The 21,898-nt window shown below is 50.2% G+C and overlaps 2 protein-coding genes and 1 pseudogene across 2 annotated transcripts; all 3 read right to left on the bottom strand.

The window, feature by feature from the left end:
• Positions 1-3,641: 3,641 nt before the first annotated feature.
• LOC101784377 (hepatoma-derived growth factor-related protein 2) lies at positions 3,642-4,870 on the bottom strand. Its single transcript, XM_004975723.3, has one exon. The coding sequence runs from the start codon at positions 4,773-4,775 to the stop codon at positions 4,215-4,217; it is 561 nt and encodes a 186-aa protein (XP_004975780.1). The 5' UTR covers positions 4,776-4,870; the 3' UTR covers positions 3,642-4,214.
• A 2,909-nt stretch (positions 4,871-7,779) lies between these two features.
• On the bottom strand, positions 7,780-12,473 carry LOC101783970 (polyadenylate-binding protein RBP47). The gene is made up of 6 exons (XM_004975722.4): positions 12,029-12,473; positions 10,721-11,174; positions 9,445-9,500; positions 9,236-9,366; positions 9,049-9,145; positions 7,780-8,211 (listed from the first exon to the last, which is right to left on the bottom strand). Exons 1-6 carry the CDS (start codon positions 12,395-12,397, stop codon positions 8,056-8,058), a joined length of 1,263 nt encoding a protein of 420 aa, XP_004975779.1. The 5' UTR covers positions 12,398-12,473; the 3' UTR covers positions 7,780-8,055.
• Positions 12,474-17,209: 4,736 nt separating this feature from the next.
• LOC101756987 lies at positions 17,210-18,873 on the bottom strand (annotated as a pseudogene).
• Between the last annotated feature and the right edge of the window lie 3,025 nt (positions 18,874-21,898).

The raw sequence follows: 21,898 nt of genomic DNA, 5'->3' as shown, positions 1-21,898 counted from the left end.
GCGCCGGGGAACATGAGTTCCGTAGTTGATTAGGTGACGCCAGTGCAAGGCTGCAAGCAACCGTGCAGGGGAAAAAAACTGTACTCGTACGCCCGGACGTGCTACGGCCTACGGGGAAGGCCGGGGGGCACGTCGTACAACGGATCCATCGTCGTGGAGAACCAAGTCGTGGAGCGCGTGTCGTGACCCAACAGGTCCTACGGACTACGGTACAGGTACAGTGTCATACACTTAGGGGTGTTTGGAAGACACGGGCTAGACTTTAGCTCCTGTCACATCGGATTAGAAGTATCAAACATAAATTAATTATAAAACTAATTGCACAACCCCTAGGCTAAATTGCGAGATGAATCTATTAAGCCTAATTAGTCATGATTTGATAATGTGGTGCTACAGTAACCATTCGCTAATGATGGATTAATTAGGCTTAATAGATTCGTCTCGTGATTTAGCCTAGAGGTTCTACTATTAGTTTTGTAATTAGCTCATGTTTAATCCTCCTAATTAGCATCCGAATATCTGATGTGACTAGGCTAAAATTTAACCCCAGTATTCAAACGCCCTCTAGGTTCCTTCTAGTGGATCGCCTTTTTCGTTTTCAGCAAAGAAACGTGAATAGACTATCCATTTTATCTTTCCACCTACTCTGGAAAAAAAATTATCTTATATTAAGTTGCTCATTCCAACATGTTATCTATTTTTCACTCTCCAAATTCTAATATCTCCAAATTCTAGTTATCCTTTTTGAAAATCTATACTCTCCATCCACTCCAATAGCCTATCCATTTTACGCTACAACGGACTTTTCATTTTGCACTTTCCATTTTAGGTATGGGATCCACACTTAGCAAGCTAAATCCACTTACCAAGTTTGGAGAGTCTATGTGAGTATGTGGTAAGCCGGATGGGATAGCAACTCTGTTGGAGTAGACTTTTCCAACGGATTTTCTGAAATTTGGCTTAGAGAATGGGGTAGCCATTCTCTTGGAGATGTTCTTCCGATGTTTCTTCCCGAGATACTAGTTTTGGCCGGCCCATTCGACAGTTTGTGCTCCACATTCCTTCACCTACTTGGACAATTAGCTGAGTTTACGTTTCCTCCTGCGACTCAAAAACCGTCTGACTCCTCTACTCCTAAAACCGGACACATGACCTCCCCAAATCTGATTTCGCCCAGCTTCTGTCCGACGTGGTCCTGATATGGCAGCAGTTTTGAACCGACGTGGAACGGGTCCACATGTCATCCTCTAGCATCTTCTTCTACCACGCTTCAAGTGCGCGAGTAGTGCCATTATTGCCTTCCGCGCTGCACAGTCACACCCGTCCTCCAACCCGCATGCCCACCGACGACCTGCCCTGCATTCTCCATCCGCATGCCTGCGGATGAGCTCGGCGCTGCCCTGCGTTCTCCCTCTTGCGGCCGGATGCGGCCACTCAGGGCTCCCCCAGAGATTCCATCAAGCTCCGTGCCATAGCAAGGGGAGGCGCCTGTGGGCGATTCACCGTTGGGGCCTCCCACGGCAGGGCACAGGTGCAGCCTGCCGAGCCCGTTGCCGCAGATGCAGAGACAAATCAGTCCATGCGACCGAGGTAGAGAAAAATAAAGGACTGATGCTTCAATCTTCTAGAGAAGGAAAACAGAGGTGGAAAGGTGGATGCTTGAGCTGCCAGTTTGCTGTGTGCTCTCGAGAAGAAGATTCGGAGAGAGGGAGATACATGCCTGCTTGGATTTGGAGAGGATTAAGTACTGAATGCTTCTTGCGTGTAGAGTAGGAGGGAGAGGAGAGGTACTGCTGCTTTCTTGCTCATGGAGGTGAAAAGAAACTGGAGCAAAGAGGTGTTTCTTGATTGTTTTCTCTGTGAAGAGAGAAAGGAAACGAGCCGCTACGGTGCGCTGTGCTTGGCCATGGGAGAGAGGTGGCGCAACAGCTACCAGAATTGGAGAGAAAAAAAATCAGAAGATAGAGGAGCTAGCTGGTTCGCTCTTTGGGGGAAATTAAGATGGATTGGAGAGGAGGAAGGAGATCTGCTACTCCCAATCCGATCCCCTGCTCGTCCCACCGTCAGAGCTCCATGCCCGAGCAGCAGTAGCCTGAGCGGATGAGACCCAACCCAATCCCCACCGGCGCTGAGAATCCCACGAACAGGACCCCCACGATGCCTTCTCCCCGTTACCGCACCTTGCCGTAGCAACCGACGACCAAATTAAGCATCGGCGAGGCGAGCCACAGGAGCTGCCGCCGTCGTAGTCCACTGATTGACGATGTTCAATCCGAACTCGCAGCCCGAGCGTCTTCGTGCAGATCGAGCTCTTGAGGTGGTCCCCGCCGATGGAGACTCGAGAGCAACTATGCCTCGTGCGGCGCCCATCAGCTGTAGCGGTGAGTGGCGGCACAGCTCGACGGCAAGAAGCGGCGGCGGGCCGGCGGCTGGAGGCGGGCGGAGGAGGGTGGTGCCGCGTATCAGTGCAGAATAAAAGAGAAGACAGGCCCTGCCACGTCCACTATCTCTGACATGTAAGCCCGCGCCACGTCGGTTCAAAACTGGTGCCACGTTGGACAAAACTGGAGCGGAATCGGATCAGGGAGGTCGCATATCCGGTTTCACGAGTACAAGGAGGTAGAACGGACGGTTTTGCAGTTGTTGGAGAAAACGCGGATTCAGCCCATTGTCGAGGGGGTGAATAGGACTTTTTTCCTTCCTCCTATATCAAGTTAACAACGCAGCAAGGCCCCCGTATATCATTATATCGCAAGCCCGTATTGTAGCCCAAGAACAAGCTCCAAGCCCGTCTCTGCGTCCACACGGCCCGCAGCAGTCAAGCACACCGCAAATGTATTATTGGACCATCAGGTCCGTATCCGCTATGGGATCGCGCTAGATCGACATGGCTGGCACCTGGCAGGCACGGAAGATCTGCTCGACTCGATCGATCCCCAAAAGCAAAAGGCACCGCGCATCTGCACGACATGACCGCCGAGCGAACTGCTCGCTGCTCGTACCCCACCCAACATATTCCATTCCGCCAACGAATCCTCCTGACCGCCGCCGTATTCCGGTCGACGTTAAACAATCGGGGTTCGTGCGGCGCGCCGATGCCAACCGCCGATCGGCGACGGCGATCCACCGAGATCGTACGAGCTGGCGTTGTGCGTGCCGTACCTATTGCAAGCTCGGCAGGACGCCAGCTACCTGCGAGCTGCGTGCGGTCGAATGATTCGCGCGAGAGAAAGATCGCGGAAGCACCTCATCACCAGCTGCAGGCCGCATCGCGTTCAATTCGGTCTGTTCGCCGTGTGGGGCTCCACCCGCGCGCCCGGACAGCCGGTACACACGGTCCTACGTGCACGCCGTTCCGGTTGTTCAGTTCAGTTTCGTCGTTCAGCTCAGATGCAACCGGAAAAGCGAACCAGCTACCCACGGTGGCCGGCTTGATTGGCGTGGCCGGAGCGCGGCAGAGCCACACGCTTGTGCGCGAGATTGATCAGCTTTTTTTTTTTCGTTTCATGCATGGTTTCAACACGCGATTTTGAAATCCTCCTCGCCATTAGGTTAGTTTAGACGACGACACTGAGTTTGATTTTGTGTCGCTATCACTCTTTTCAACTTCTGAGTTGAGCTTTCTGAACGAGCGACTGATAATAATGAACGGAGAAATTAAGGGCAACTGGGGTTGCAGAATGCAGAGTACTAGTACGCGCTTCTTGGAGGGGTCACACTCCATCGTTAACCTTGGCGTTACTGATCGATCGAGCAGTAGTCAATGTTAGTGCTCGCTGATCGTGTGATCTTTTGATTCCGCGTACAAGCAAAGCTTTTCTGGATGCACAATGCCTTTGGTTCTGACTTCTGAATCTACACGCAGCAGGACGAAACGGTGACCGTGTGGCCTTGCATCGCACGATGATAGGCAGTCCTGCTGGTGGGCTGGTGGCGACTGGCGAGTCGGATCTGGGATGCATGCATTTCGGCTCGTCAGCTGCCTGGCCGCTGGCCGCTGGCTAACTCCCAAATCTATCGTAAAGCTATAGCAGTCCAGCGATATGCTAGATACAGTAGCCACGATCGATCCTTCTTACAAACTTGGTCTATGTACATTGGCTCGGCCATTAGCGATCGATCGGTCGGTCGATCCATGGCGGCGCCATGGTTGCTTCCTCTATAACTTAATTACTCATCGACCTTCCTGGGTGATTAACGCAGCTAGCTAGCTACTAACAGCTGATGACCTCCGCCAGGAGCTTGTACCGGCGCACCTTGACCCTGCTCGCCCGCGTCTTCCCCGCCCGCATCACCTCCTTCCTCCCGCTGGCGTCAGCAACAATCTCCTTCCCTTCCGCCGGCGGGGGCGGCGGCGGCGGCGGCATCTTCTCCTGATCGGCCTTGTGCTTCTTCTTCACCGGGTGTCCGGGCTCCGCGGGCGGCCTCCTCGACGAGAACCCCTCGTGGCGCTGCCGCTGCCGCCGTTCCTCATCGGAGGACGACGACGACCCCGACGCCGCCTTCCGCCTCTCCTCGGCCTTGTTCGCCACCGCCGCCGCGGCGTGGCCCGCTCGCCGGCCCTGGTCGGACGCCGGCTCCCGCAGGCACCAATTGCACCGCCTGTACGCGGCCGCCCTCGGGTAGAGGTCGCTGCAGTACCTGTGCTGCAGCCGGACGCGGCAGCGCCTGCAGCGGACCAGCTCGTCCGGGAGGCCCTGGTCGCCGCACATGCAGCACACGGCGCCGGCGCTCGCGCCCCCTTCGGCGTGTGGAGGAGACGGCGGCGACGCCATGGCTGGCGGCAGCGTTGGTGGTAGCTAGCTGAGGTAGTTTTGGATCGTGAGGCACGGCCGCACGAGAACGGGAAGAGACGATGCCGAGGGTCTATTTATGCAGACATGACTACAGGAGAGAGATGGAGAGGTTTTTGGTAGCATTTGTATGTGAACACGGCTGTCGTGGACCGGGGAGAAGACCGTCCTGTTCCTGTCTTGCTTGCGCTCATCACAGATTCACAATCGGCCAGGGACCCACGACCTCGCCATCGGTCCCCGCACGCTTGTCCTCTACCGTACCCGCGCGAGCGAGCGAGCGATGCAGACGGAAACGCTCGCTCCGTCCAGCACGGCCGACTGGACGACGACATGGACGCCGAAGCGACGCGATCCAGCCTCCCTCTCGAGTCGCGATCCGATCACTACTGCCACAGCAACGACGATTGATGCGACGACGTTACAGAGCGCAGCGGGCGGAAAAACATGCCCCCTGGTTTGTCTCCTTGCTTTATCATGCGCTGGCGGCAGGCAGCAGGGACGTGCGACGAGGAGCCCCGTTTGTTCCCCGTGTCTCTCGAGTCTCGACCTGTGTGTGTTTCGCAATGGACGAGCTGACGAGCATGCATGAACCATGGCGCGTTGCCGTCGGAGTGACACCGGCGGCGACGGGCCGGGCGCGGCAGGATATCTGGTCGTCGGCGGAAAAAAAATCTCATTCGGAATATCGAGCCGCAAGTGAAACCGTTTGTCTATGCGGTGTGACGAAGGATGTGCCGTACGAGGCGTGGCGAGAGGCACACGGCGGCACGACTTGGACGGGGACGACCCGGACTTCTGCTTGCGTCTTCGTTCAGGTCTTCCTTGCGCACTAAGACAAGCGGTAGCGGCTGCTATAGCTTAGCCTTTGCTGCTAGTGATGATGTATACACTTTGATAGGCTATCGGTGTCCTGTTTTGACGCCATCTTATGGTGATCTGGTTTAATTAATTAGCAACAACGCATGGTGTGAACTGGAGGAACGGTTTGCTTGCTTCATCGATCCCCATCCGCGTTGGGGGCCGGAATAACTTGACTTCATCGCGTACCAGCGCTAGTACTACTAGCCCATGATGTGATGTCATGCTTTGTGCCTTAGGGGACTCTCAAAGTCTATGGACCCGGCAAAGGTGCATGCATATTTTTTTCTAGAAGAGTAGAGATAGATGCTGCGTTGATTATTGCGTGCACCGTTGCTTACGGGGGCGGAGTTAACAAATGACCGTGGCACTTTCTGAGCAAATTCGATCGTCACCTCGGCAAAAGCGCGGCAGCGCCGCCGCAAAGGATGCGTGTATATACGGCCGAGGGCCGACGAAGCTGCCGGGTATTTGCCTATTTGGCTGCATATAGATCATCGCGCGCGCGTTTGCGCCTGGCCACGAACCCATATCCAAATTCGAGATAACCGAGTACCGCACAGCGCACCAGACCGGTGCTTGCTTTCCGTGTCGACAGTTGATGAGCGATCAACCCACCCCCCGAATCACGCGGCATTCCCGTAGTTTTTTTCAGACAAAGCAAGCACCCGCTAGGCCCTCTCGAAGCTATACTACTGCATGCAGTAGCATGGTGGCGTGGCCGGCCGGCGTCGGTGAGGATCGGCTCCTCCTCCCCCTCTCTCATGTAACCTTTGCTCCCTGCCTGGTTATCCAGACACGCTAATCGTGCTCGGCACGGAGGAAGGCTAGCTGCCTAGCTCAGCATCGGCGGGCCTTAATCTGTGCCCATCCACGTCGCCATAAACCGTGGGCCCGTGGCCACGTTCTCGCAAAGCTACCTCTGGCTGCCGCGCGCTCTCTCCCCGCAAGGTTGAGCACACCAGATCCCAGGTGGCGCATCGCCCTGCTCCTCCCCACCGGATGGCTCACGCACCCAAGCATCGCGTTTTGTAAAGGCCGTCGCTCTATGCCATGTCCCGTCGTCCCGATGTCCATGCTGCTGCAGACCTGCAGTGCTGCTCCTGTTAGTTGATCGCAATAAGATGTGGCTCAGCCTCGGAACTCGGAAGGCCATGTTTTGGAAGGGGCGGCCAGTTGCAACGGCGACGTCTGCTAGGTGGCATGGGAGTTTGTTTGCCACTCACAGGATGAAGGTGGCATGGCCTTGAACGATCCCACCGCGCGTCCTCAAGAAGAGCCTCTTCTTGCTCAAGAACGTCCGTCCACACGCTCTTCTGCGACAAAGTGGTGACTGTAGCCCAGAACGGGCTGGGTTCGGTACTGTTACAACGACAATGATCACCGATGGGAGGATGGATGGCGACTCACCCTCGTGCTCCATGGCTCCACCGATGCCTTCATCTCCCCCATGCCTTTGGGATCCGCAGAGCGGCAGAGCTCCTTGTTGCTCTGGCATCGCCCGTCTCTGATGTTACATGAAGGAAAGGTGCAGTGGTTGTCCTCTCCCCGTTTCTCATTGTAACCGAGTGTTGCGCTAGCTCTTAGAAATTCTTTTTCTACTTGTTTTCCGGACGAGTTTCGACGCGTCTGAAACACTTTGTATTTAACTAATGGTCAATTGGTCCTTATGGTTTGTCTACCCGGATAGAGGCGTCAATTTGCAGCCATAGTGAGTTAGTGACCATGGGGTTAGGCCCAAGTTTATTATTAAATTTGGCCCAAACCTAGAAAACCTAACCACCACCGCGCGGGCTCAAGCCTGCAATATTGGCCCGACGTTGGACATCAGGTATGATAATCAGGATGTTAACTAAGCCATAGATCAAACACGGTGTAAAAACTCAGCCAGATGACTCGGCCTGCCGTACGAATAGCAACTCCCCTTTCTATTCGTAAACAAGCAAGAACTATCTAGTTGTAAAATGGGTTGTACAAACAGGTTGTACGCAACAACACTGCTTGTGCAAAACTATCCCAAACTCAAATCCAAACATAAAAATCACATGCCGCGAAACATAGAACTCAAAATATATGTATCCAAAAGCATGAAACTGATTGCCACGCACGATCGAGGGAGCAAAAATGGACGCACAAACAATAGTTTAATTTATTACCAAGTCAAAATTTCTTGAAAGAATACCGACACGACTCCCTGGTGTACTACCAGCCACGAGTTCCATCCAGTTCTTGCGACACGCGCACACAACTACAGGCACCATACCATCCGTTCCACAACACATCTCGCCCACTTTTTTAGGACAACCTATAAGGCTATAACCTTCTTCTCACCTGACGCTACTATGCTCACCGGACCAAAACCTTGTTTCCCGTCAGAGGGGACGGAGCGGAGAGAGCCTCTCTAGCTCACCAGCTGCTGGTTGCCGCCGTAGAATGGGTATGCGCCATATGCAGCGGCGTACATGTTTGGGTGTGGCACTGGGGAGGCGTAGCCATATCCTCCGTAGAATGGCGTGCCGTAGTACATGTTCCTCCGATTGCCGGAGTCACCCCTAGACTGGAAATATTAAATGAAATGGGTGTAAGGGGAGGAAGGGGAAAATAATTGCACAAGTACAGTCATATACCTTTTCAAAATTGTTGAGCAAGCATAAACATGTCAAATATGCAATTCGAAATAGAAAACACTCAAGCTAAATTGTAGTATCTCACTATCTCCAGACAACTAGTATTTAGTCTTACAAAGGTTAAACAAAAGGCGAGAGGGAGAGAGGAGCAAATATGCTGCAGATGAATCTATTTAATCGTCAACAACATGATATTTTATGAATAGGTGCTAAGTGGAGAGTACAGCAACACCTAGTAAACCGCTTCTTATAGTCAACTTATTCCTGTACCAACCAGATGAAAATTATGTGCTGAGAGCAATTGCAAGGTAACGAACTGCTAGTGTGAAGCTTAACACCAGTTTATGGATGTGGAGTGGTGTTTCATATAGCTAGATCGTGACCAAGCTAACCAAGAAAACCCATCAAAATAATACTAGGCTGAGGAGGAAGTTGGAATGTATCAAACCCAACATGAGGATGCTGGTACTCGCTAGTCAGTTAAACACTACACAGTAGCTTCATGTGAAAGCATATTACATTATGAACACAATCTTGTACTTGCAGTGAAAAGGTTAGTTTCTGGCACATCCAAAGTTAGGGTGCTCAATAAGTTATCACTGAATTGCTGAAGTCAGCAAGTCTAACTAATGCAATGCCGCACCTTAACAAACTGATTGCATCAATGGAAACTGATACTATTAACAAGTAATTACACAAAAGAAAGAATAATCCACACCAAAGAAAAAAAATGAAAATAAAGGAACGCGACGTCAAACATGACAAACCTGCTTATGCGATGGGCTGCGACCCCATGAAAGGCGAACTGCCTGCTTTCCAATTACTGATCCATTTAATCCTTGTAGTGCTTCTTCGGCATCAGTTCTAGAAACACAGTCGCATATCTTAAATATCACTTCAACCAAGTTATGGAGAAAATAAGCAGCGAGACATGTAGATGCTTCAGGTACATACCTGCTAACAAATTGAACAAAGCCACACTGTTTTCCTAGAGGAATTTTTACAGAGGCAAGATCGCCATATTTGGCAAAGGCTTTCCTAAGTTCATCCTCACTGACATTTGGGTCAAGCCCACCAACATATACCTAAAGCAGGTCGACAGCCACAGATTAAAAATTATCATACTTCAAGGTGACAAACACCAGAGGAAGAGTACCACACACCGTTCTGTTAGAAGAATCACCATCTGAATGACCAGGAGTCGAGGAGCCAGAATCACCTGAGTGAAGTAGTCATCAAGTTGAATGAACAAATGATCAAAACCAGAGTGATTACAGAAAAGAAAGAGCAGCATCCCAAGGCTCTCTACAAAGAAAATGCATGATATATAACATGCTCTGGACACATTAACTTGATTTCAATCAATGTATCTGTAACATAACATATAGCAAGCTAGGAATATAGCTATTAAAGGAGTATTATGGAGGAATTACCGAATTAATGCCACTGCAGTACATGCAGTGCTAGCTCTATACTTAATTTTTCATGAACTAGATTTTTAACATATGGTCCTCAAGGCAAAATGTACATATAGCCATATACTTGTAGATAAATAGAGGGCGGTAAACTGGAGAAAAGCAGGGTTCCATGGTAACAGAGCAGAAAATCAAGGATATCTTGTGTTGTGGCACAAAACCGCGTGATTTATGGTCCTAATGTGACAAGATGCATCAATATTTTGAAACACTATGGCCATAAAAGCTGGGCTTATGTACCACAAGTCAATATACCAGAACTTTTCTATAATTACAAACACAAAACATGTGTTTCAATAATTCACTTCTAAATATTATCAGACCATGGGAGGTACTACACAAAACTAGTTAGACTTTGGGAGGATGGAACAAACAATTGAACTACTTTAGGGTATTAGGAGGTGAAAAGGGAAAAAAGTGACTTTCAGAATGTGGTCATCAAAGAATAGCTACCAATAAGCATAGACCAGGAAATCAGTCTATGCAGAATGAAAGATAGATAGGCACCTCCTCCGGTCAGGTACAGGCTGTTAAGTCACTCAGGTGATCAGTTTGGGCCAGATGCTTGCAGACATTAGCAAAATTACATGACTGTTAGTGCTCAACTTGCATATGCATGAAGGGACTAAGCATCCTAGCAAACCAGATATGGATGGGTAGCTAGTTCTATCTCTGCTGAGAAGAACTACTTAATGATGGTTCCATTTTAATCAGAAAAGGTTGATCTGTAATATGCATGCCACGTTTAATAAAAAATGATTTCTACAAAATACAGTTCGATGGATGATACAAGGCCTTGCCTGGATTGGTAACCAGGTCAGGTCCAATAACATTCCATTCCATAGAATAAGTCAAACTGAGTACTAGTTGGACCATTCATGGAACAAGTAGTATAAATCTATAGTCGATTGAAGAAAGACTATACAATTTCAGATTGTGGAAAAGTAATGAAAGATGAACATACCTGAAGATCTTCGGGGAGTCGCAGGTCCTATACGAATTGGTCTAGTAGAGCAATATACACCATTCATTTCTGACATTGCATGAGATTTGTCGTTGTCATCTCCAAACCTAACAAACCCATAGCCCCTAGAACGGCCTGTGTTTGCATCAATAATAACTTTAGCTCCTTTCACCGATCGGTACTTGCTGGCAAAAAGCTCCATCAGCATTTCATCAGTAACATCAGCAGCTAAATCACCAACAAATATCGAGTGATCAGAAGCTACTTCAGATCGCTTTTCACCCATGCTATATGATGCCCAGTTTAACTTAAATGCCCGATCAGTGTTAGGCATCACATGACCAGTAAAATTCTGAAGAGCTTTCTCTGCTGACCCGTGAGAAAAGAACTCCACAAATCCATACCCCTCTGATTGTCCAGTTTGCCTATTCCGGATAACTTTTATTGTCACTACCTACAAAAATGTGAAGTAGCAAAAGCCAATAAGATTACTAGCCAGAGAGTTCTGTAAGCACAAACACTCACAAACAGAAATAAGAACAGTGCATATACTTATTCATATTTGATAAACATATCAAAGTTACCATTTTAGATATGTTTAAAGAAAGGTTCCAGGTAGCGATTACTAGCTAGTACAAAAACAAGAATGGATACAAGCTGCTTTGTCCATTTATCTCTGTTCCTAAAGAGGCATTGTATCAGTATCCATCCTATGATCAGGCATCTTTTCTCTTCCTGTCAACATCAGGGAGCATATTCCAAAAAAGATAATTGGGCAAGGCGGTAATTATTGCTTCCTTGTGCTCCTCCAAAAGTTTTTATACTAATACAGTATCCACCAAAGTGAAGCAACTAGCTTGGCTCATTTAAAATGTTTATCAACTATCAAGCATCGAGACCATTTCCTCTGAGTTAATTATAGGCATAAATCCTACCAGAGGTCGGCACGTTTGTCACCTCGCACACACCAATTCTAAAGGAATACGAGACTCCTTCTATAGTGAAAAAAATAACATTTTTAAGTGGCAACACGGCTCTAAACCAAACAACCAATATAGATGACCAAACAAACAGGAGCATTCCATCCGTATGAATTGAATGACCTCAAGTTGGCGCCTTAAACATTTTTGCACGTCTAATTCTAAAAATATCACACCTTTATTCGCACCAAGCAACAATTAAGCGCAAATTTAAGCTTCTATATAAATCTGAGGCAAAAACACACGAATCAACGCGCCGAAATAGTACGAATCTACCCGTATTCATGAGATCTAGTACGGAGAAGTCCGGATCGGGAGAGACGCAAACCTCGCCGCTGGGCCCGAAGCAGCTGTGGAGGTAGTTCTCGTCCATCCAGTACTGGAGGTCACCAACCCAAATCGTCTTGTTCTCCTCGCACGCGTTCCCGCCGGATCCGGCCGCGGGTGGGGTCGGCGTGCGGCGCCCTGCTGCTTGGGGCGGCGGTGGCGGCCCAGCGGCGAAGTGCTTGGCGAACTGCGGCGGCGGCGGTGGCGCGGCCACCATGGGCGGCGGCGGTGGGTACGGGATGACGACCCACCGCGGCTGCGGCATGTGGTGGTGCGGGTGCGCGTGCTGCGGAGGCGCGTGGGGGTGCGCGTGAGGATGGTGAGGCGGCACGGCCGCCTGGGAGTCGGTGGTGGTCGCCGCCATCTGCATCGCCAACGCAGCCGCCGCCGCCGAGGAGGTGGGTCGTGTGGGGTTGGAGGGCTCGCAGGGGGTGGAGGGCGGAAAAGAGAGGGAGCTCGTGGTTGGGGTGAGGCTGAATATATACTGGGTCAGAAATGGATCTGCGCCGTCAGATCTTGGAGTTCGTTATGGTGTCGGCCGTCTGATCTCGGGGGTGGGTGGCTGACGTGTGGGGCGGCATGTGGGCTCTGTGGTTCCGGCGGTGAGTGCGTGAGGGAACCACATCACTTTGCCTTTTTGTGTCTGTTTTGCCCTACCTATTTATTACTGCAGACACAGTAGTACTATTAAGCTTCATTTAACCAGTAACATAATTAGGTGATTTGTGCAGTAATTATAATTAGACCAAAACATAACACGGTGGGACGTACCTAAAAGTTGTGCGTGTGCTTATATGTGAGCTTATATAGGTTTTGAGACAACCATATGCAATTTAATGTTGATGAGCAATCCACAAACTTCTACCTTAGTTCTACCGAACTCTTATGGGGGTTGCCATTTTGAGTATCCAAGTTCCACAATTAACCTCACAAACATTGCAGTTACACATAAATCGCTGGTATGCTAGTATTTATCACGTAGTAAGTTTTTTCTGCTTTATGGATGTTCGGACTTCTATTTGTATACCATGTGTTCTCATGATGAATCACTCATATTATATTAATTCTACCAAATCACTTGTACTATGCCATTTATGCTAAAATCCTCAATTTTACCCACCTTACTTTGAAATCTTATTTGGGTTGTCATTTTTTAAATCGAGTATGCACTTCTCTAGCTTTTGTGCTCTGTTGTTGGTTTGTTTTGATGTCTCCCCCTTTAAACAGTGTATTTGTACTTTCTTGTGCTTTTAACATCACTTTTTTTTCCTAAAATTGTAATGCGCAAAAGTTAGCATAAACACCGCAAAAACCTCCCGCATAGGTTGAATCACTCTAGGTTTTAAGTAGAAGATCATAAGCACCTGATTCGAAAGTACATGACCATTGTTTAAAATCTCCGGCTAAGCCTCTTAGCGGTTGAAGTTTGCAACAGCTACGAGCAGCTATAGCTGGCTATAGCTCAACTAAGCCTTTTAGCGGTTTTGACGGTTTTGAGAAAAAAAAGGGGCACAAATCAATAATCATTTCGCATATTATTAGCTACCACTCGTCAGTTCGCAAGAACATGGCTCCACGGCCAATTGATCAGTTCAAAAGAAGTTTGGCATAAACATATTCGATATTCATCAGTTCAATAAAAAATACAATGACACAAACTGTAGGCAAATTAGGAGCCAAGCAACTTCGCACAGCTTCATGTATCCTCTAATGAAGCTTCCACTCTGCATTTGTGAAACAAACGCGGTTGGATGAGTGGGCTGCGTGCTGGCAATTGGATGAGCCTGTGCTTGATTTCGGTCTAGCAAGGCACTTAGCGGCCACAAAAGTAGTCTCATTTAGCAACTATAGCGGGCTAAGTACAGCTATTAGCGGCAGCTACATCATAGCAGCAAAAGTGAATTATCCTAGCGGCTTGTCTTCCTAGCAGCTATCTCCGGCTATAGCGGCAGCTATAGTCGAAGATTTAAAACCTTGTACATGACATATTATCACCCTTTCAAACACCAGGAGTCTATTTTTTCAATATATAAAATTCATCATTATGGTCTATGCATTTGTGAATGCATGTAGACAAAGAGGAGTAGACTTTATTTAGGCAATAAGATCAACAAGTTTCGCTATTCGCGGATGCTATTTTTAGCAGTACAACATTTGGCCGACCAAAACATGATATTTGGTATCAGTAAATGGTTACTAATCAAGGCACGACGGTATTATGCATCTATACCTATGATGCGTAACACCACAAAAATATTCAATGGTGTGCAGCTTTTGTTCTTCCCGAGTGATCTTAGGAAGCGATTAAGTAAAATGAAAAAAATAATGTACCTTAAAACTAATACTGTATGTAATCACCATGTTTAGTAGCATTTGGCCAAAATATGATGGCTTGTTATCAGCAAATGGTTGTTAAGTATAGCATGACAATTTAAGTACCTAAACCTAAAATTATATATGCATAATCACCTTGTTTACTTACCCCCTTAGGGTTGAGGAAGTTGGAGCCTAGAAATTGCCTTTCCCCTCGTAGACGTGGTCTTCCATTATACTACAATACAAGATCAACACCAGCTAGAGAAGGGGGGGGAGGGCGTGCGTGATCGTGACAGACTGACAGCCGGCCGGGCCGCGCTTTTACATCGAGCTCACGAGTTCACGACAGCGCCCCCACGCGAGCACACCCGCCCGCCCGCGGCCGATGGATGGACGGAATGGAACAAGCAAACGTGCGCTTTGCTTCTCCCCGTCCGTGTTGCTTGACTTTTATGCGAAGGCTTGTCCCACCCCACCTGTCGGAAACTTCCGTGGTCCACGACCACTTTTCCCCCGTTCGTCCCAGCGTCTTGGACCAAACCCAACCGATGGGTGCCGTGCCGAGCCTTGCCGTGTTGCCGACCCGGCCCCCCCTGCTCGGCTGCTCCCGTCCACCAACCGGGAGCACGGAGCACGTAGTCGCCATCGCCGGCTGCGCAACCACCTCGGGATCCAGCCCTCGGTCACGTAGCCTCGCCGCTGGGGAGGGAGGGACGAGCGGGTTGACCCGGCCCGGCTGCTGCGAGCGCGGCAGGAGCCAGGAAGGGAAGCGGCGGAGAGGGCGTCCACGCCGCGCACCACGTCTCGATCGAGTACGGGGATCCGGTGTGCCCGTACGTTGTCGGGGCGATCTGCTAGGATTCTGCGCGGGAGTCAAACGGATCTAGCTAGGGATCGTTCTCTGGTCCGAGGTTCGCGGCCCTGTGAACGTGCTAGCCTACGCGGATCCTGCGTGCAGGCACGCACGACGCGGGGTCGTGATCGTGGTCTTTGCTAGCGCCAGGAGCTCATGCCGCTGTCTCGTTTGTCGAGTATCTAAGATTCAGTGAAAGCAAGCCTGGTGTGTGCCCAACCCAAGGCGACGCAGTTTGTCTCTGGCCTGTCATGGCCTGTCCCGCGGGATCGATCGCGCCAGTCCGTGCCCAGCTGCCCACCCACCTGTGCCACCTCAGCGCCACCTCTGTCACTAACACACGGGGTTACTGTAGCAACAAGCGTCTGGCCTGTTTTTTTCTTTGACATTCTAAGTTGGGCCATACGCTAGCTTTGGGCTCCTGGTCCATTTAACTAACCCCCCCCCCTGGGCCGAGCTTACCTTCAGCCCGGCCCGCGCGCGGCAAAATCGGGGGTGCGGTTAGCTGATCCGCAATCATCAGTACACGTGGGCCGCATATCAGCTTAGTTATTTAGGTTGTTTGTGTAGGTAGTGATCCGTTTGAAATGTCATGCAGCATTTTAGACGAGAGAGGAGGAACCGCATGATAAAAATAATAACATCACACATGTCCCGTGTGTGCATGCAAATTCAAAACTAAAAAAGTTATAAATCCTAAACCGAGTATTCAATTAAATTTTAATTTCACCATTGCATTTATTATAATAAGATCTTCAAAACAAGATCACATTCAACTATACTTGAAAAATATTTTAAAAATCACTTTTTTAAAATAATGGATAATTAATTTTTGACCACTGCGAATACATGCTTCGACACCAGGAACAAATAATTAAATATGATGAACAAATAATAATATACTGCGAACAAAAGCTTTAACGTTACGAACAAATAAGTTGACATCGCCGAACAAATTTTTCTACAAAACGAACAAATTACTCTTGGAGAAGAACAAATATGTACATATGAGAATAATACTCTTGAAAAGTGAACAAATTATTTTTCGAAGGAGAACGAGTTATCTCTGAAGGACGAACAAAATATGTACATGTGACAAACAAGTTAGTATGTAAAATTAATAAAGCAGTTTACATCACCAACAAATCGATCGAGTACTGTAGCGTGTAAAATTTGGAGGTGCTAAAGGAATCTTTTAAGCTTGGCCTCATGACTATACGCTGGAGGGGAGGGTGCCAAGGAAATCTTCAGAGCACCTGCTGCTCAACTGGGCTCCCAATGTCATGGAATAGAAAATAATTGTGGTCAACTCACTCCCTCTGCTCGGAAGCATGCTGGAGCTTGCAATAAAATAAAAAACAACGTGCGCTAACTATTCAATGTTTTGACGAGTCCCACAGTTCGGTGCCTCGTGTTGGAGCAGATTTTACAAAACTAGCTACTTCGTGCTAATACTACCCCATATACTTAAATACTGGAGCTGCTCTTACGGGACAATGAAATGTAGGTTTGTTAACTTCCAATTATATACGAAAATAATGATGGATGATATGCATTAAAAATATAAATTATAATTCAAGAGAAAAATATCCAAAAGTAATTTAAAAAATAAAAGTAATAAAAAATAATGGATATGCATAAATAAAGAAGGGAACCACCGTAATATATAAGAAAGAAAACGAAATAGAAAGGACACGCAGCACCGCAGTCTGCAGGCAGGAGGCACCCAACCGCGGCTTACGAATTCGGGCCTGGCCATCGAGCCCTTCACCATATATGGCACCATGGCATGACGAGAACACGTACGCACGCGTGCATTCAAGTGCCGGACCAACGTACACCGTGGTATACATGACTCACTGGTTGATACGTGGCCATTTCTATCAACGTACATACTCCTACATCCATGCACGGCTGGTCGGCGGCACGCGGCGGTCGGTCGACGAACAGATCGACGCACCGCGCGCCACGTGTCCGCGGCGTTCATGCATGCATGCATCTTCCCCAGCTCGCTTACTTCGCACTGACGAACGCCGCGATCCTGCCGAGCAGCCGCTTCGCTTCCTCCATCTCGGGATCCAGCAGGTAGAAGACGTGGCCGAGACCCCCTCTGACTCGAACAGCTCCACCGCCGTCTGTGGCCCGCCGCCGCCGCCCTCCGCCCACGACTTTGCCGCCACCACCGGCTCGTCGGCGCGCTTCTTCTTCCTCGCCCGCACCACGGCCGCGTACGCCTTCCCGCGCCAACGCAAGTGGTCCCCCTCGGCCACGCACACCATCACCCTCTCGCACGCCAGGCTCTCCAGCCCCGGCGCGCCCGGCGCCGACGGGTTCATCCGGTGCATGGCGAGGTTGTGGCAGATGTTGCCTCCCGTGCTGTCGCCGGCCAGGAACATGCGGGCGAGGTCGCCGTGCGCGGCGAGCCACCGGTCGGCGCCGGAGAGCACCCACTTGAGGGCCGCGAGGGAGTCATCGTACGCGGCGGGGAGCACGTGCTCCGGGGCGAGGCGGTAGTCGACGGAGACAGCGACGGCGGGGCTTGTTGGATTTAGGCTCATACGTGGCCCAATCTGAAAATTTTAAAGCATGCACAACCTTTAGTCCCGTATTGCTAATTCAAGGAGAGGTTGTCTTGCTTAAATATGGGAGTCTCCTCTCTATGCAAAATAGGTGCAAATGAGAGAGAAGGAAACTGTTGCTACACGCATGCGTAGCTCACGTGCATATTTTTGCGTGAAAATTTGCCTGACTTCTACCAGCACAACAGGTTATTGTTTGTGCAATTACTATTTTTTTTATACTGAGCCTAATGGCGATTCAATGTGATTAAAACTGCCATTTTAAACAGCAATAAGGTGTGTCAGTTTCAACAATTTGATGGCAGCAGTTTCTGTCATTCAAATTGGCAGTTTCTACTGCCTGATGAGGTTGTTTAATGGGGAAACTGATGCACTACGAAGGTCTATAACACCAGGAGACATCCTAGTTGAATGGACGCTGTCGCCTTCCCACTCACTGCGCTGAATCTCTTGCTGCTGCGCCTCGTCACCCTTTGAGTTCGGCATGCACTGGATTTGAAGGAAAGCGGGCAATCAGATTTTTGGGCAGCGTCTACACGCGACCGCTTGGTGCTTTTGCGGGAACTACTTCAACGCAACCGACTTCGTTCTGCGCAGGATTTTTGGGTAATTTCCTTGCACATTGCTGTTTTAGTCAGTATGTTGCTTGTTGACATGTGTTATATGCTTGCATCATATTTTGTCTATGTATTTTTCTTCAAATAAAATTTGGATTATTTTTAGGCACATAATTCCAACAGGGCTGGCGGCGGCAAGGTCGCTGAGGAAGCGGTGGTACACGCGGGAGGCCGCCGACCCGATCTCGAAGCCGCCGCCGTGGAAGTAGACGACCACGGGGAGTTTGGCCTTCTTCTTGTCATTGTCACCGCCGCCCGCGCTGGCGCCGGGCGGGAGGTACAGCCGCACGAAGGTGGAGGGGGAGAGGGGCACGTCCTTGGACTCGACGCCCGTGGCGGCGTCGAGGTCGGGCGGGACGAGCGGCACGATGAGGGGCCGCTCGAGGCGGCCGCTGGCGTAGACCAGGAGGAGCGGGGAGAAGTCGTGGACGACCTCGTCGTCCTCGCCATTGCTTCCGGCAGCGACCGTGGCGCCCGGCATCGCGTGCGTGCAACGGTGCCAGAGGGTCACTGACTACTCGTCGGAATATACTTCCGCGCGCCGCTGTAGGTTTCTTGGTTTCAGGCTTCAGTGCGTGGCCGCTACTTGTAAACGCCACCGAGAAGAGAGATGGGTCTTGCTCCTGCATGGCGACGCATGTGCTGGGGCCTGGCTGAGCGGCGGGTGTGTGTACTGTGTCGTGGTGCTAGTGAGCCATGAATGTCGTCAGTCGTCAGTCATCGTTTCATGTCCGGTTAATGTCAATTGCCAACCCGTGGATATCGAAAATATCTGGGCGCAAAGGTCGCTAACTACGCGTGGGCATGCATGCAGCCGTGAGATCAACAACATCACGGTCCGTGCCGATGAAATTCAGTGTCATGAGCGCGGTGATGCCTGACGACTACGCGAGTAATACCATATGGCCTTAAGACGATGTCAACGGTTTCAGAGATGAATGCAGAACAGTAATACCGTACTCCTAATGGTCGTACTTCAAGCTGTCGTCGCCGCTGTGCGGGATGGCAGGAAGTGATTGATGGAGGCAGGTTGACCCGCCATAACTTTTCATCCAGGGACGTGGGCAAACAAGTCTTCATCGAGCTTCCCCGTATCGATGACACATGCAGTCTTTTTTGCAACTCTCCTGCAGCTAGCCTCGTCGTCACTTCTGTGTTGTGTCTAAAGTTTCGGCACGTATGAACGCAGAACGCCTCAATGCCTGATCAGCATCGGCAAATGGAGCCTTTCTCCTGTAATAACGACTGCTGCAGTACTACACGACCTCGGCGCGCGCGTCGCCCAAATTTTGCAACACCTCGTCGTTGCCAACGATGACAAGGACATGGCACCCATGTGACCATGATCGGCGCATGGGGTGGGGAAGGAGTCTAGCACCGAAGTCCAAGTCAAGAAGGAGGTTCGAGGCTAATTCAGTTCGAATTGTCAAGGTGAAGGTGGAGATCCAAAGTAACTCAAGTCCGAGCCCACCTCGAAGTTCAGAAGCAGCACGAAAAAAAACGACGTCCAGGTTGCATACGGAGTCCATTTTGAACATTCTTTATATGGATGGAAAGAGAATTTCAATTCCTAGACCTTCCAATGGTACCGGTCCCACATCAAAATTTCATCCGAGTCAACGGGAATTGTCAAAACAAGTGGACGTTCAGAATCTGTCAGGGTGTTGTGCCACCGTTTTTTGCGCCATTGGCTTGTTTATCATGTTGGAGCCCATAGGGGTGCGTCCATGGGGTCATCCACGACCTAACCCTCATATATTCAGTAGCCGTCACCACATTAGGGTTTGGATTTTGTTTAGTTCTAGTTTTTGATTGAGAAACTAAGATTGATTCATTGTAACTGTGGCAACAAATCTTTTTACTATAATCCAGAACCTCTATTTTTGTTCTTCTCGACTGTGTCGATTAGTCCTTTCGAATTGAGAACTTGAACCTCTCATTTCAGATCTATTTCATATACATATGCAATTTTAGATTGCGTGTTTATACTTTCTTACTTGTGTTTTTCGATTCGTTTGCAGGGAAAGCCTTCTTAGCGAGATCAATCGAGTTGTGCGTGGTTGATAATCAATGGAGCAGCGGTGTAGCGGTTGCAGGGGTTCGAATCGTGTCTGATTAGAAACCCGGATCGTCAACGTCGAGTTCTCCACCAATCGAATTATCCATACCTATCGGAAGATTAGGCCAGTGCTACATCAGAAGATCCAGCGACCAAACTAGTCGTGACGACGTGTTTATCGGCAATTCATGATTTCAGAATCCACTCTAACCAACGCGTCATGGACTCATGGCGCAAGGAAAGAACGTCGTTGGCGCACATGCAGCATTGCAGACAACGGGGCGGCAGCGGCACACATATGGCGCATGCACTGTTAATTTATCTCACCCCTCCAGTCCTCCTTTCTACTCCTAGCATGCATGCCATATAGGGCTACTTATGTAACATGGCCACCGCCGGGCGCCGGCGACGGGTCTTGTGTCGTTTGTTCCTGGCCGTGCAGGGCCTCATGCTACTTCTCTCATCTCGCCATGACGCTGGTCCCCGTCAGATTTTAATCGTAGCCCGCCCTCGTCACATTATTTAGACTGCGAATGGTGGGGTCGGTCCTAATATCACTAAGCAATGAGGGTTTGTTCCGAGGCAAAAGTAGAGGCCCTACATTCTTTTTTGAGGAAATGCTAGCACTATATTGAGGGCCTGTTTGGTTTACCTTTGCTTATTTATAAGTTGCTTATTTGCTTATTGTAGTTGCTTATTTATAAGTCTAGGTGTTTGGTTTGGGTTGCTTATTTGCAATAAATGAGACTGCTATTGACACATTTGCCCCTGCCATCTCATTTCCCTCTACCCTCACATTTGCCCCTGCCTTCACTGCGCGATGAGCTCCTGCATCAGCGACGCCCACTGCTCGCCCATGCCGATGTCGAAGTCCAGCACGTGGATGCGCCCGTCAGGTGCGCGAACTGGAGCACGGGGGAGACCTCGGAGAAGGCCTTGTACGCACCGAGCTTGAGGACCACGTCGTACGGCGTCGCCACCGCCGGCGCGGGGGTCTCGCCGGTTGGGGAGAGCGCAAGGCGCAGAGCCAATATCTCGCGGGCGCCGAACGCGTCACCGGCGTCGGCAAGCTTGGCCGCCTCGAGGAGCTGGTCCACCACCGCGGCCGCCTCGTCGTTCGCGGCCTCCGCCTTGGGCTTCATGGCGGGCACGAACTCGCCCGCCGGGGCGGCGGGGCCAGGGAAAGACGGCAGCTTCGGGCGGGAGGGGCGGCGGCGGCGGCGGGCGCGCGCGGGAGCGGCGGCGGCGAGAGCGACGAGAGGGAGCCGGAGATGCGGGAGAGGTTGTCGGAGATGGAGTCGGAGGACTGCTTGATGAGGAGGATGGAGTCCGCGGAGTCGAGCAGGTCACGGTAGCTGCGGCCGACGAGCTGCCGGAGCTCCTCCTCCAGTGGCGGAGATCTCGCGTAGTGTGGTTACCTTCGCTGCTCTCATCTTGAGGATGCGCT

The sequence above is a fragment of the Setaria italica genome, chromosome VII, assembly GCF_000263155.2.
Source record: "Setaria italica strain Yugu1 chromosome VII, Setaria_italica_v2.0, whole genome shotgun sequence".
In the NCBI taxonomy this organism is placed as follows: domain Eukaryota; kingdom Viridiplantae; phylum Streptophyta; class Magnoliopsida; order Poales; family Poaceae; genus Setaria; species Setaria italica.
The sequence above is the reverse complement of the archived record's forward strand: the minus strand, read 5'-3'. Positions and strand labels throughout refer to the sequence as shown.

Excerpts from the sequence above, each read along its gene's own strand:
- LOC101783970 (XM_004975722.4), bottom strand. The coding sequence starts at position 12,397 with ATGCAGATGGCGGCGACCACCACCGACTCCCAGGCGGCCGTGCCGCCT. Across the intron at positions 9,367-9,444 it reads GTGATTCTTCTAACAGAACG|GTATATGTTGGTGGGCTTGA; the intron begins GTGTGTGGTACT and ends GACCTGCTTTAG. Across the intron at positions 9,146-9,235 it reads TTTGTTCAATTTGTTAGCAG|AACTGATGCCGAAGAAGCAC; the intron begins GTATGTACCTGA and ends CTGTGTTTCTAG.
- LOC101784377 (XM_004975723.3), bottom strand. The coding sequence starts at position 4,775 with ATGGCGTCGCCGCCGTCTCCTCCACACGCCGAAGGGGGCGCGAGCGCC.